The sequence below is a fragment of the Crinia signifera genome, chromosome 7 (genome assembly GCF_055691185.1).
Source record: "Crinia signifera chromosome 7, ASM5569118v1, whole genome shotgun sequence".
Lineage (NCBI taxonomy): Eukaryota > Metazoa > Chordata > Amphibia > Anura > Myobatrachidae > Crinia > Crinia signifera.
This window is the reverse complement of record NC_139223.1, coordinates 43,387,906-43,404,026: the sequence shown is the minus strand read 5'-3', so window position 1 is coordinate 43,404,026 and position 16,121 is coordinate 43,387,906. Positions and strand designations below refer to the sequence as shown.

General features: G+C 47.7%; 1 protein-coding gene and 1 long non-coding RNA gene across 2 annotated transcripts in view; one reads left to right on the top strand and one right to left on the bottom strand.

The window, feature by feature from the left end:
• The first annotated feature begins 464 nt into the window (after positions 1-464).
• LOC146020103 (uncharacterized) lies at positions 465-12,894 on the top strand. The gene is made up of 3 exons (XR_014450721.1): positions 465-789; positions 10,684-10,855; positions 12,749-12,894. It is a non-coding gene; the product is annotated as an uncharacterized LOC146020103 (long non-coding RNA).
• The window catches only part of NDUFAB1 (NADH:ubiquinone oxidoreductase subunit AB1), a 29,419-nt gene continuing 17,019 nt past the window's right edge, over positions 3,722-16,121 (bottom strand). The window contains exons 3-5 of the mRNA XM_083152937.1: positions 13,814-13,901; positions 4,227-4,346; positions 3,722-3,854 (exon numbers count right to left, since the gene is read on the bottom strand). Coding sequence (XP_083009063.1) covers positions 4,255-4,346; positions 13,814-13,901 — 180 coding nt within the window. The 3' untranslated portion in view covers positions 3,722-3,854; positions 4,227-4,254. The remainder of the gene's footprint in view (positions 3,855-4,226; positions 4,347-13,813; positions 13,902-16,121) is intronic.

The window sequence follows — 16,121 nt, the reverse complement described above, 5'->3', positions numbered from 1 at the left end:
TGGAAGGGTTACACAGTACCCCTCTGCTCACCACCAAAGGGGTAACTGGGGGAGAGGGGGCTACACAATACACTCTCCTCTCCCCCCCACACGAGTAATTAGGACGCTACACAGATCACACACAGACACAGGAGTAATTGTGAGCTACTGTACACAGACAACATTTAATAGGAACCTCATGTACTGTCAGCAGCAACCCCTCCAAAGCCCGCACAGCCTGATACTCGAACAGGCATCTGGGGTAAAGATGCCTTCTCAAAGCCTATAAAAAATGCCTTGCGTGTGACACAGGCACACATGAGATGTGCCAAATACATCTGCAACAGATGGCAGTAAGGGGTTAATCATGTCCGCCACGCCGGTCCTTTATCTTCAGATGAAAGGGTTTGTGTAGGGGGCTGCTGAATGGAGCTGGTATGAAATAATGAGAAGTGCCCACTCTCTGGCTAAATATAGCTCCATCTCCCCATCGGTGACCGGTTTTGGGGGGGATAAGGAGGGGAGCACAAAACACCCTTGACATTCTGTAATGAATGGCTGAGCGGCTCGGCCAATATCACCTTCTGGAAGCTGCAGCGCTGATATTTAATTCAAAATAATTCCATACTGGGAAAATATAACGGCCACTGTCACTCACATCCACTCAGCAAGCCCAGGTTACCATGGCAACAGCTACTGCCCAGGAACCAGGGGAAGTAGAATTACAATATGAGCTACTGTAGGGACCTTAGGAGGAGAGCGATACCTGGATAGGGGATCCACCGTTCAAAGCAGACTCCTAAGTCACAGGTAATGGTTATTTGTTATGGGTGCTTTGGAAGTGGCAGGGTCCACTGTCAGACCACACCAGTAAACATCACTCCCAAATAGCGGAGCAGAAGTAGTTAAGGTCCTTTTTCTTACGCGTGCACGTTTAATGCATGATTAATATTGGCACCATTCTAAGGGGATGCGGTTTGTTGGTCTACAGCATGATGGTCGACAGTCATTAGGTCGACGCCAATAGGTCAACATGGGAAATGTCGACATGGTTCTAGGTCAAAAGGTCGTTAGTTTGACAATGTCTAGGTCGACATGGGATTTTTCACTGTTTTTTGGGCTGACGTGGTATTTCAGGCCCTACCATCCATTAGGGAGTGGTGGGAGAATAAAATAGTGTATCGAGCACAGCGCCCGACACATCGCGAGCGCAGCGAGGCACCGCGCCCGACACATCGCGAGCGCAGCGAGGCACCGTGCCCGACACATCGCGAGCGCAGCGAGGGGATGTGGTGCACTTGAAACTGTGTCCATGTCTACATCCGTCAAAAACCAGTGAAAACCCCATGTCGACATAGACATTGTCAAACTAATGACCTTTCGACCTTTTCCCATATCGACCTAATGACTGTCTACCATCATGCTGTAGACCAAATGATCCCAACCCATTCTAAGCAGACAGGTGGCAGCCACATCTGGGTAGGGAGGTGGCACTCCGGACATATACCAAGCTTTGTTATACCACCCATCAACTGTTGTGGAATTGCAAGTCTCAGCATAACTGACAAGCTCCCGCTTCCGAAGTTGCCAGGGCAGCACTGACATGATATTTTATCCAAACACCTTTCCCTTTAGACCAAATGAAGAGACAGAACTATTTAAATGGCAAAAAAATAACTAATTTATGAGTGTTTCCCTCTGGTGGCTTTCCAGAGCGACAGCTGGAAGCAGCATCTACTCGTGTGCGTTACTAACCATGAAAGGTGTGAGGAGAATTATTCTTTGCACCGTTATGTGACTTGCACATTGCCAAGGCAAGGTCTGGCACATCGGGAGACGTGTGTGTCTGTGTGTAACACCTTATTGTGCCGCTACAAACTGCAACGCTGTATAGGGATTATGCAGAACGCAGAGAAGACTGGTGCTGGGAACACACACACACACACACACACACACACACGGTCCCAAAGTTTTAAGGATATCCATGCTTGAGTACAAGTGACCTCAGTCAATTGATTTAGCCATCTGGACTTAAACATGGATATTATTAAAACCTGGATTGCAATGTAGGAGCATGGGGATCCACAGGTTTGATGGTGGGGGTGATTGAAATCCTTCAGCGTGTTACAGGAACCCCCAAGATTTGCACTAAGTTGAGGATTTCATTAAAAATGGAGGCGCTCAATCACCTACGCCAGAGAATGGCCATGTGTACAGACGACAGCATTGTGGGGGATAAATGAAATATAACCTTAAGCGCACATACTACACTGACAGAACAGCGCTCTAGTGTGGTGTGTACAAAGGCCTGGAGCTCAGGAGAACCCAGTGTAATAACCCCAGGCAGCCCATAGACTCCTCCGAGGTGACAGTAGGCCCTTTCTGGACACTGTTCTATTCAACATTAATGAAAGATCGTATTTAGGGATTCATTTCACAATGCCTATTGCAGCAAGTATAGAAACCCAGGCGATATTTTTAGTTGCAATGGTGAAGGTGCATTATTATAGTTTATCAATATATAGCTAAAGCACTACAGTTGTATGTTTCCTACTAAGAGCCACCAGATCTGTGGCTGGTAAAGGAGGAGATATTCCGACAGTAACACACTGGGCAGTGTGTTGTGAAATGCCACATTATATCAGAGTAATATAAGCCATCAGCACTCCCATCGGATGACAGAAATCAGAGTTGAGGACGAACTTCAGGGGAGGTACAGACCCTGCAGCGGTGATGGTCCCAACGGAGATGCATAGTGAGTCATGTTGATAAACCCCAAAATATAATATATTCCATTTGAAAATATTTTTAACAGGATTTTGTCATCATCAATAAAAGTCTGTTATCAGATGGGGGACACTGGAACACTGGCGTATTGGGCTGGGAGTTTAAGAATTGTTAAGTCTTAACTGGCTCATCCCCCTTTCTAACCTAGCAGCCTCCGGAAGGGACTCCCATGGGCACTTCGGAAGTGCAGAGCTCTCTAGAAGGGGGAGGAGCCAGTTCAGACAAATCTTAAGGCCAGGCTCCTCTTCCCCTGCCAATGCCGAATGAATGAAGGATAACCACCACTTGAGCTTGGTGATTAGTCAATAACACATGGGATCAACTGCAATCTCTACAGTGCACCACCAAACTGTAGGGCGGCACACGGGGATACGGTAATTTGGTCTACAACAAGAAGGTCGACAGTCAAAAGGTCGACATGGGTTTTTTTCACTGTTTCTTGAGCAGACAGGCAGTATTTCATGCCCGGTCATGAACTAATGCATGGTGGGAGAATAAAATAGTGGGCTGAGCGTAGGGAGTCACCGAGCCATGTGAGGGGACGCGGTGCACTTTAACCTGTATCCATGTTGACTGTCGACATTCAGGTTAAAAGAAATAAATAATAAAAAAAAACCAGTAAAAAACCCCCATGTCAACCTGTAGACCTAATGCTTGTGTCAACCTAACCCATGTCGACCCAATGCTTGTCGACCTTCTTGTAGCCGTAACGATCCATACCCGGCACACATTACAGTAAGTACAGTACAGTCGTCACTAAGTTTCCTGCCCAGTTCTATGGAGTGACTGTACATCATCAGAACTAAGAGATTCACATTTCCCCTTTTAGGAACAGAGGACAACCATTGTATGATGTACTGGGTTTGTTTGGTGTCTGTGTTGTAGTGTTATCCTTAATGGCTTATGTACAAAGTGTTTTCAAATCTCTATCAGGAATGACGACTGTACATGGAAGCAGTTTCTTGTTTTACATTTATTAAAGGCCAACACATTCAGACAGTTTAAATACAGGATCCTGGAAGAGGTGGTGACTGCAGTCATGGTGCCACAGCATGCAGGCAAGGTCAGAGCTCGCCCAACCCAGCTACCTGCAGAGGATGAGAGAGAATTACAGACATTGTGGACAGGGCCATCAGGCAGAGATTCTACTACAGACAAATCTGGCCGAGAATATAAACAGAAAGGAACTTGTAGGAATAGGGTAATTTCATATTGAGGAGGTAGAGGGAGAAGATATGTGGGAGAAGAGGGAGGTAGAGGAAGAAGAGGAACAGGGGGGGGGGGGGGGTAGAGGGAGGTACAGGGGGGGGAGGAGGAACAGGGGGGGGGTAGAGGGAGGAACGGGGGGGGGGGGGGTAGAGGGAGAAACAGGGGGGGTAGAGAGAGAAGATAGGGAAGAGAGAAGAGACGGGGAGAAGAGAGCTAGTCATCTCATAGAGCTGGACAGCGGCCATACTTACAATGAACGGAGAGATTGACACGTGTATTTCATTCATACACATCCTTTTTATCTGCAATGTAATCTACTATCTCCTGTGGAGTCATGAGCTTCTCACCATCAGCATCCGGAATCTCAAAGCCTGCAGGGAAGAAGTCAGAGCGTCACATGTTATACAGAGGTGCATCTGATGTCATCATTTTCTAGCACAATCTTAAAAGGATCTGACATCACAGTTCTGGTATTTTGCCCCTTCTGCTCTGTCAGCCTGTGGCTTCCTGCTACCCCCATTCCACTCCTCACCTCATGACAGGGGCAGCCTTGTCCTCACTCATCGCCTAATTAGTTTAGTTGGCCAATGACCACAATAGCGGATGGTTTGTACTCACACCCAAAGTAATATGACACTTATAGCCAATTAAACATACCCATAGTGTATCTACAAATACTCCAGTACACTTGTCCTACTAGACTCAGATAAGAACTTCTCAAAAAAGGGTCCATTGAATATATGCAGCATCACAGACGGTGTAATGGTTAGCATTACTGCCTCACAGCGCTGAGGTCATGGGTTTTATTCCCACCATGGCCCTAACTGTGTGGAGTTTGTATATTCTCCCCAGTTTCCTCCCACAATCCAAAGATATACTGGTAGGCTAATTAGCTTCCAACAAAATTAACCCTAGAATGTCTGTGTGCGTGTACATGTGGTAGAGAATATAGATTGTAAGCTCCACTGGGACAGGGACTGATGTGAATGCTAAACTATACTCTGTAAATCGCTGCGGAATATGTGTGCGCTATATAAGAAACTGTTAATAAATAAATAAATAAATAAGTGCTGCTGGGAAACTTCTACTACAATCTGCTGCCTCAATTGGTCTCTTCACAAACAGCAACCCGAAAACAGGGTTTTTACCGCATTTTCATATGCAGCAAAGCCCCTCCACTGGGGCTTCGCTGCGGGGGGGGGGGGTGTTTACGCCAGTTCTAGTTGACTTAACCCCATGGACTCCTATGGGCCTCCCTTCGTGTCCCCTGCCACCCTGCGCACTCCCCCCCCCCCCCCCCCCCCCGGGCGGGTAAGGGTTCAGTTAGGGAGGGGGGACCCGCAGCACATTGCCGGCCATCGCTTTTGCGTTTATAATCGCATATGTTACTGCATATGCAATTATTAACACCGTGAGTGCAAGCGATGTGCAGCCGAAGTGATTAGAGAATCCAGCCCAATGGATGACTTCCCTTCTCCAGATAAAAGGTGAGTGTGTTCCGTTAAGCACACTTTGTGCAGATGTTCCAGGTAATGAAACTCCGCCGGAGCCTAATAAATTCTGATGCCAGAGTCCTCCAATTTAATTGAACAGATTTCCCCCACCTGCACCTGTCCTCTATGCTGGCTGCACATGTTTACCAAATGCTTGCGCACACTCCAGTCTCCTAGCAACCCATGTGTAGGGAGGCAGGGGAGAAAGAGAGAGAGAGAGAGATCAGGGCATGCATAGAAAACATGTCACCTCAGCTGAGAATGTCCTAGTGACACAGATCATCACAAATAACTATTGCTAAAGGGGATGTGGTGGGCACTGGCACACAGTGGCAATGATTAAACAATGTTTTCTGCAGAACAGCAAAATAATTAGGTCAAATGTTTTTGCTCTGAAAGGCTGCATTAGAACAGTCATCTGCGATGCAGTCTGATGCCCTTTTACATGCCTGCACATGAACGCTCCGGGGGGGGGGGGGGGGGTTTAAAAAAACGTTCTATACACTTTAATTACCATAGGAAAACCCCCTTTGTTATGTTTTTACCACCAGTGCTTATCCCTTTTAGTGGCAAGTGAATTTGTCAAAATAGGTGTGAAAGTGGCCAAGTAAACATTTTTCCTTCATTATAATTAACGTTTAGCTTATATAAGAAATTTTTATTTGTATAACAAATGTGAGCACGCAAGCATTTTCAGGGGATATATCTCACAGATGTTGGCACTAAAAGGGTTAAAGCAGTGGTTCACAACCTCGGGCCCCCACACAGTGCATGTTTTGCAGATCTCCTCACAGAATCACAAGTAAAATAATTAGCTCCACCTGTGATCTTTTAAAATGTGTCCGTGAGTAATGAATGCACCTATGCACCTGCTGGGTGACCTAGAAAAGGTGAACTGTGTGGGGGTCTTGATAACCTCTGGGTTAAAGGGACCAGAGGGGCGGAGGTGGCGGCAACGGCACTTGGGCGCCATAAGATGCGATTTCCATTGCATCCGATTGCACAAGTGCTTTTTCCCCCGCACCCGATGCGGCATGCACTATCGGGTGCTGGAAGAGGACTAGCGGCGGTGTAGTGGAGTGGGAGGCAGGCGTGCTGGTGGGCGGCGGTAGTCAATGAGAGCTCTCAGCCAATTCAGCTACATTCCGGTGGCCACAGCTTGGCTGAGCGTCGCTCAGTCTTTTGAATTGTTTTTCGTTTTTTTTGCCAGCCCCCTGCTGCCCACTCCACTGATCACATTACGAGGGATCGTATGTGGTCAAAAACCATATGCGATCGCTCATGCAATTCAATAAATATTATGTGCACCACATAATATCTATTGACGCGACATTGGACCGGCCGGTCAGCGTGTCGGGTGACACATTCGATGTGCATACAATTATGCGATTTATCGCACCGATGCAGTGGAATCGAATGATTTTATGCAATATCACCCTAGTGTATGGGCACCATAAGACTGGGGGTGGATAATGTGACAACGTTACAGGAGGGCACTGAACATGAGGCATACAGTAGCCTTCTCAGTGGGGAGTTTGGTGCGGTTTGTGCTGCAGTGAGGTCAGTGTAGGGTGTATACCAGTCCTGCAGGAGGAGAAACTGAAGAGGATCCAAAAGTGTTTTCTAATCCCAGTGATCTAGGAGACCAAGCTCTGGCTGCCAGGTCTCACAGCAGCAGAATGGGAAGCAGTTACTTTGTCAATGTTGATGCATATCATTGGGAGATTGCAGACACTGCTCTAATGTCAAAGCAATGTGACGGTGTTGGGCATTACGATCATAAAACATCATGTGAAAAGTTGCAATGTAGACAGAGTATTACAGAGCCTTAAATAACATTACCATTAACATTAACTGTGTTGGCGATTACCCCTCTGATGCTGCCCCCCCCCATCAGATAGGCAGCGTCGGGGGGGGGGGGGGGGGGGTTACACAGCTTTGGAAAGATTGGGGGTGAGCATACCTCATGACAGCAGTCACAGTGGGAGCACAGCCAGGGACCTCTTATAGTGGCGGGACTTCCCGGCATTAGGCCACGCCCCCTAAATGTCTGCAAATTTGCGGGACTGCCGGCAGGCGGCAATGAGGGTTGAGAGAGCGCAGCTTCATCATGCTGGACAGCTTACGCGGTCTGTGGCAAGATGATGGGGCTGTGGCGAGGGGGAGCATGGAGTGCTCAATGCGGCTGATCTTGGTACAGTCAGGACGGGAAACGGTACATCTGTCAGACCACACTTAGGTCGACAGTCATTAGGTCGACCCCGGAAGGTCGACTGGCCCCAAGGTTGACAGGGTTAAAGGTCGACATGGGCCTAGGTCGACAGTCATTAGGTCGACATGAGTTTTTCACTGTGTTTTGAGCAGACAGGCAGTATTTCATGCCCTACGATCCACTAGGACGTGGTGGGAGAATAAAATAGTGTGCCGAGCGTAGCGAGGCACCGTGCCCGAAGCATCGCGCTGCAGTTCAACTCCAACTGTGTCGACATTTGGGTGAAAAACTCATGTCGACCTAATGACTGTCGACCTAAAGTCATGTCAACATTGACCCATGTCGACCTTTAACCCTGTCGACCTTGGGGCCCTGTCGACCTCGGCGACCATCGAATGGTTTCGGGCCCGCACTCTAGCATGCCAATGGATGTTTATGCAAATCATCCAGTCGCAGTGCTGCGGGTATATCTGCTGGGGGGCTGGCATCAGTCTCAGTCACCCTGCTCCAGGCAAGTACTTCAGAACCACCAAGCTACTCCTGATGGAATGATGCCTTGTTGTCCTAGTAGGCTTTCCATCATAATGTCCCACATGTATTGTATATCCTAGGTGCTGGGACAACACCAGACCACATCTGAATACATGGACTGGTTGCTCCTGAGTGGAGCTAGAAGTATACCTGCACACTAGAATATTTGATTATTCAGATCAAAACCCCACATTTTTTTGTGTTTTTATGGGGGTGCAGTTCCCAACAGTCAATGGTTAGACATATCAAAAGAAGAAAAAGAGGCACTGTTGTTTGGGAGAGCAGTTTGGCCTTGAAAAAGCTGCATAGGCAGTGAAACACGTGTTGGCTTTATGAACTGAATGTCAATCAGCATAATAATGAAATTATAATGTGATGAGATGTGTATGTACCATAGGGAGCAGAAATTTCAAATATTTGGAGTTTTCCTCCAGCAGAGGGCAACAAAAGCCTAATAAACATAACTATATGTAATGTGAAATATAGACATCTCTATTCAGAGGATAGTAGAGCTCCCTCTATTGATCCACTGAGATCTGTTGGATATAACTATATGTTGAATTGTGATTAAGGTGGTAGATATAGAAGCAATATAGCAAGAATTTTGGTTTACCACCTAGGTTGACATATCAACATCTAAACCCATTTATATGCTGGAAAGACCTCTTGTTGTTGGATTCCATGGTATAATCACTCAGTGTATAATTATTTGGTGTAGTGTTATCATATGACCAGAGCGGCAACCATATAGGCAATACAGCCGGAATTTTCGCCTGCCCCTTGTGTAATATCAACAACATCTACACATATTTGTGTCTGCTTACATTATCCAACAGAGCCCCACAAACAAAACTACTACAAACCAATTACACTGAACATATATATATATATATATATATATATATATATATATATATATATATATATATATATATATATATATATATATATATATATATATATATATATAAAAAAAGAGGATAATAAAGTTTTTCCTGTGGAAGGGGATATATATCAATGTATCAATCATGACGGATAACTACTGATAACTTTCCATATCCAACCCTTTGGTACATCAATCATGCTGAATAAACTGAGAAATTTTCAGTGTAATAATTGCATTATTTTAAATATCACTCTCTCTTTTCAATCACCCAAACACCGTCTGTGTGTCTATATATGTTTGTATATGGGATTTTAACCCCTGTAATTTCACTGCTGCCTCCCATCAGATATTATATGGGATTTTTATAATATTAAAAGAAAGTTTTATGGATATTTTTTCCGGTACTCTTTACCTAGAAGGGCGCCCGTCGTGGTGATCGCGGGTACATTTATGTCTGGCCGCGACGCGACCGACGCGATGCCCGCGATTTCCCATTGAAACCCATGTTAAACATGGAAATCGCGTCGGTCGCGTCGCGGCCGTCCATAAATGTACCCGCGATGCCCGCGACGCTCCCGATTTCCCATAGGAATCAATGTTAAATGGCCCGACCGACGCGATTTTACTGTTAAATGCCTCAATGGACCCGATTTGGCCATAGGAATCAATGTTAAATGGGCTACAGAGCCCAAATAGGCACAATTAACCCTTAAATGTCCCCCCAAATTTTTAACGTCACCCCACGATCCACGGCAACACGAAGCGTGGCGAGCACAGCGAGCCCGCGAGGGGCGGCGGTACGCGTCCTCCGACCTTTTCATGCCCTACTATCCACGTCGGCGTGGAGTTGAGAATAGAATAGTGTGGCGAGCGCAGCGAGCCCGAAGCGTGGCGAGCGCAGCGAGCCCCGCGAGGGGACGCGGATACCTTCACAATTAAATGCGTCCCCTTGCGGGATTCACAGGTGTCCGTGGCGACGCGGACACCTGTGAAGCCCGCGAGGGGACGCGTTTACCTGTGAAGGTATCCGCTGCGCTCGCCACGCTTCGGGCTCGGTGGCTCGCTGCGCTCGCCACACTATTCTATTCTCAACTCCACGCCGACGTGGATAGTAGGGCATGAAAAGGTCGGAGGACGCGTACCGCCGCCCCTCGCGGGCTCGCTGCGCTCGCCACGCTTCGGGTTGGTGTGGATCGTGGGGTGGCGTTAAAAATTTGGGGGGACATTTAAGGGTTAATTGTGCCTATTTGGGCTCTGTAGCCCATTTAACATTGATTCCTATGGCCAAATCGCGGGCATTGAGGCATTTTACATGAAAATCGCGCTCAATCAGCCTTTTTAACATTGTTCCCTATGGGAAAATCGCGGTCATCGCGGGTAGCAGATTTTTATGTACCCGCGATTTACCCGCGATTTTTACCCCCGACGCCCGCGATTCCAATCGCTGGTGCCCTTCTAGGTAAAGAGTACCTTTTTTCCTTTATCTAGAGCACTCCCAAACAGTCCCTCTTTTTGATGTCACATCTGAATACACCCTGTACCACCCTACTCAACATGTGCTGCTCCATTTTTACACATTCCCACAGGGGTGTCCAAAGTTGGGAAGTCTCTGCTTATTGGCTCCAGAGAAAAAGAGGTTGGAGATCGGGAGAAAGGCGGCCAGGTTCTTGGCTACATACCAATGACCGACAGTCAGGATGTCAGTGGTCAGAATACCAACATCGGCTTCCTAAAGGAGGGAATCCCGACAGAGGTCAGGTAGGCCTCCCCGAACTCTCCCTTTCAGCAGCCTAACCCCCCTTCCCCCACCACACACACACACACACACAGTCTGACCCTTAACCCTCCGTGCTAGTGCCTAATCCCTGGACGTGTGTCACGGGGACATCATTGCCGACTTGTCCTTAGGACATGTCGGACTAATGTATTGGGGCCTTAAGTCCGAGCTAAAGGCATTAATTAATAAAAGGACATAAATAAATATAGTCCACCCATGCGCAGTGAGCTGGGTCATTCCCAGGTAGCTAGCAGGGTTTTAACCTGGAAGGACCTGAGCGAGCTGCAATGTTAACTGGTAACAACTGACCCAGAACTTGGGCACAGTAAGGGGAGAGACGTTTTCCTGGTGTAAGGAGAGGTCAGAAAGTGAAGTAGCCCAGCGCAACATTGTGACAGGGGTCATAGATGGGACTTTAGTGTGATATTAGATTGGGATAATATCTATGCAGTAATACTGTAAACAAGAGAATGCTGTATTTGTAGGATCATTGTATATGACCACAGCCACCCAAATTCAATGGCCACTGCACAGGGAAGAGGAACACAGGTTAATGTAAGCCACTTCACTAAGTGGTAGATGTATGAAGCAGTGATAAGGGAAGTGAACCAGAGGATAATTTTATATTATGATAGATGTTACTTTAGTGCCGATTGGTTTGCAATGGGCCACTTCTACCCCGGCTTACGTCTCCCTTATCACGGCTTCAAACATCTACCCCACAAAAGGCTTAATTAGATGGCTTTAGTAACCGTTTGTATTGCAGGCAACAGCTAGCGCTGGACCCACTACAGAGGTAGGACCAACAGGGGCTTGCCGGGAGAGCATATCCGGAACAGCACAGGCAGAAAATAGTTGATCAACAAAAATCGAACATCTCCTTCAATAGATTTATACACTAAGCAAATAAAATAGCCACCGTATCAGCCCAGATTTATTGCTGCTGACCTGTTACCACAACAAGCAAAGGCAAAATGCACAGCGTAAGTCTAAACATAAATGCTGCGTGTCATTCTAAGCCCGCCACCCATGCTGCCGCCCTCTTCGCAGGGCAAATTCGCCTGCAAATGGATGGATACAGTGGAAGATACACGCAAAACTCTCAGGTGTCTTAGCTTTGCGTGTGTCCTGGAAGGGAACATGGCGGGCATCCAGTGATGTCAGCTGCCCGCCCCCGGCACCCTCATCACTGGGTCAGTACCTTGGGAACACCCATGAAATGATGGGCTTTCCCATGGGCGCGACAAACTGCCGCCGCCCCACGCACTTTATTCACCATGGCCGCTCGCACACAGCGCATGCACAGAAATGCGCAATAAAGGAAACATCGCTCACCGTTGCTAATTCGCAACGGTGCACATGGACCAGAATAAGCTCCTTAGTAGGTCTCCCACGTAATATGCAAAAAACTATGGAAACCTTGTGGACAGCTATCAAGAACAAGGGCTGCGATTCTGCCTCCTAGTGGTTAGGGAGTGCAGCATGTGAAATAAAGGCTCTTCTGTTACCAGCAGAGGACATGCTGCTAGATGTACTTATAAGCAAAATGCAATTTCCTAAATCCAGAAATACAGTCCTTTTATATGACTGAAGTACACTTGTCACCATAAGCTAAACACCCACAAAACTGTTAATCTCTTTATACAGAAACAAAAAATACAACTCTCAGCCTTAAACGGATTAGAAGCTAATGTTAAGCATTAGCTTTGCAGCCCAGCAGTCTTTCACAATTCTAACAAATTACTACAATTGTGCCAAGGGCATGCCGCCTTAGCCCGATTCCAGCTCTAGGTCCAGTACACCACAGACAGAAAATCTGGCAAGGTTTATAACGTGATCTACAAGATCTACATAACTACGCCTTTGTTTTCTAGGTTTCGGTAAGGCAGTTGGGGCATCGCAGCATGATGACTTATCCGCCCGGGACAGACGACCATAGAAATTAATGGCAGTACCGTCTCATTTGTGGGCACACTAGTCACGCCATCCATGCTATTGCCAATGAGACCCCTCCCTGAATAAACGCTGTATATTGTATTACGGTCAGAAACATTGTGTCTCTTTGGAACAACGGTCAATCAGGTTCAGTTTTCTAGAATCTGACGATAATTGCTTGAGGAGTAACGATAATTGCTTGAGGAGTACCCGCTATGCTGTCACAGCTCTAACGGTGTGTACGGGACAACTGTTGCCGAAAGCGTGCTCCCGATACTAGCCCTGGGGTGGTCACAAGAGCATGTTCCTGCATCCAGCGGATTCACACGGCAATCAGCTGTTTCTCCCGGCATTGTCTGCCATCGCTGGTCGCTGATGAAAAAGGGACACTGAGCAATATATTGCTCTGTGTGTACGAAGCTTTACAGTAAGTAACCCTTCCAGCCACCATTGGTGAACTTGCGGCCTTAAACTGAACAGGTTGACGTTATTATAATCATACACTATGATTAAATCCCCCCCATATATTTCATTATGTAAATAAATCTGGGGGGGGGGGGGGGGGGGCGGCTTCTTTTTAGGATATCCAATACATTTGTAGATTTTAATAATTTGACTGAATTAGTATTTGTTCCCCTACAATTGATTTCCTGTGTAAAGAGAAACAGGATAATGCAAAGAGGGCTGAACAAAAGTATTACTCTGCCCGAACACACACACGCTATATGCCAAGCATTGTTCTGTAACACAAAAGGCAAACAGAAGGGCTGCACAGCGATGTGTCAGTGCTGTGTGCTGAGCGATCTGTCAGTGCCAGTGTTCTCCGATGAGCCCGGAGCGCCAATCTAGTTAGATTTATCCGGCATGCTGGATCTTAAAATACTACAGAGCGATGTAGGTACAGTTTCTAAGCGATCTAATCTAATTAAGTCAGATAATGTATAAGATGCCCTGAAATCACCCATGTGTAGGCCCCATTACTTAAGTGGGGAGTGCTGACTTACCAAACTCGTCCTCCATTGCCATGATTATCTCAACTTGGTCCAAACTATCCAATCCCAGGTCTTTCATGAAGTGAGAGGTGATTGCAAGCTGGAATAATGAGAAAGAGAGCGCGTGAGAAAGCAGCCAATCACAGCAGAGGACAAAACAAAAAAAAAAAAATCAAAATCAGCTACGTCAGATGCAATGCTGTAGATTTGAAGTGTATGCAGGACCACTGTATCCCTCACTCTCACCTGGGGCAACAGTTGTGGTGCCGGGTATGTACAAATGTGTTCTCATACACCTAGGGCCTTGATGGCTAACCTTGACACTCCAGCTGTTGTTGAACTACACATCCCAGCATGCTCTGTTTCAGTTTTGCTATTTGGCCATGCTAAATCTGATGCGTGCTGGAATGTGTAGTTCAAAAACCGCTGGAGTGTCAAGGTTAAGGCCCCCATACACTAGGGCGACTTGTCCTTAGGACAAGTCGCCCCCGACTTCCCCCTGAGCTTCCCCGGCTGCTCCCCGGGGGAGCTTGATTAGATTGGCACTTGATGTGCCATTTTTTACATGTGATAAATCGTCTCGATTTATCACATGTAAAAAAACCCGGGGAGCGGGGGGGGGGGGGGGGGGCTACAGAGGTGGGAGCAGGGGGGCTGGGGACGCTGCGGGGGACAGCATCTGTGTCCCCCGCTGCTGGGGACAGCGTTTGTGTGCCCCGCTGCTGAGGACGCTGCGGGGGACAGCGTCTCTGTCCCCCGCTGCTGGGGACAGCGTTTGTGTGCCCCGCTGCTGAGGACGCTGCGGGGGACAGCGTCTGTGTCCCCCGCTGCTGGGGACAGCGTTTGTGTGCCCCGCTGCTGGGGACGCTGCGGGGGACAGCGTCTGTGTCCCCCGCTGCTGGGGACACAAGCGGCATAGAGCCGGGCAGGGGGAGCCGGCGGGAGCTGTCAGTGTTGAATAAAAAAAAAAAGCCCATACAATGCATGGGCGGCCTGTGATTGGCTGAGCGCTCTCTCAGCCAATTGCTGACTGGCTGAGAGAGCGCTCAGCCAATCACAGGCCGCCCATGCATTGTATGGGCTTTTTTTTTTATTCAACACTGACAGCTCCCGCCGGCTCCCCCTGCCCGGCGCTATGCCGCTTGTGTCCCCCGCAGCGTCCCCAGCCCCCCCTGCTCCCTCTACCGCAGCAGCGCCGCCCCACTAGGTCCCAAGTCGGGTGGTCGGACGTGCAGCAGGTCCGACCACCCGACGCAGATCCGATGCGCACGGGACCGCGCATCGGATCTGAGGGGACATCAAAACTAGCCAATTTTGGTCCGATTTCGGCCAGATCCGACTGATCTGGCTGAAATCTGACCAAAATCGGCTAGTGTATGGGGGCCTAGCCATCAAGGACCTAGGGTCTATAAATCATACGTTGGAGCGTTCTGAGAGGAGCCACAATTTGCTTAAAATTTTGTTTTAGACTCATAGTCAAACTCAAATCAGAGGAAAGCCGGTCATCATGTCCTAGACACTGGGCTGCAACATTAACCCCACAGGAATTTGGTTTACTTCTGTACAAAGTGACATTATTAAGCTCAATAGAACTTGCGCAAGAAAGCTGCAGCATCGGGACACTTTGTAGACGGATTCAGACTCAGTCGCACATCAAATTGATCAGTGCGATCTAGCAAGGGTCATCAATTTTGAGAAAACTTGCTGATACATTTTCCCCAGTGCTTGGACAGTAATGACTTTATTTCACCTCCATATAACCTAACTTGCATAAGGTTTGAAAGTCAGCACTTCCTTTTCTGAAAGCTGATACTTGGCGCCCTCTAGAGCTCATTCGTGCTTTGCATGCTGAGAAGAGAATGAAATACAGAATGCGGTGCCCATACACTAGTAAGATTTCACCTGATCCGTCAGTGAGGAATCGTCCCAACTCGGGTGTGTTTGATGTCCCCGTCTGTTCCGATACACACCTGGGCCGGAGGTCAGACCTGCTGACAGTCAGATCTCCGAGTCGGCCCCCTCCCGCCGGAAGGGTCGCTTGCGATACATCAAATGTGAAAGGACTGCATGCAATGTATCGCTTGTGATCCTGCCGCCCCAGGGGGGCCCATCCACTCCTGCAATACATCGCAGTAGTCTACTTATAGTAATGTAACTTGCTATGGAAGCTATAACGAGCAGGGCCCTCTTCCCTCATGTGCTTTTCCTTCTCTTACTTAATCCATCTTCAAATCGATCAAATCCCTCCGGAGCAGATCTGTTTATTTACTGTGGTACTAGCCCTACATTGTCTAACTGTAAGTCACCGGTTTCCTGTGTT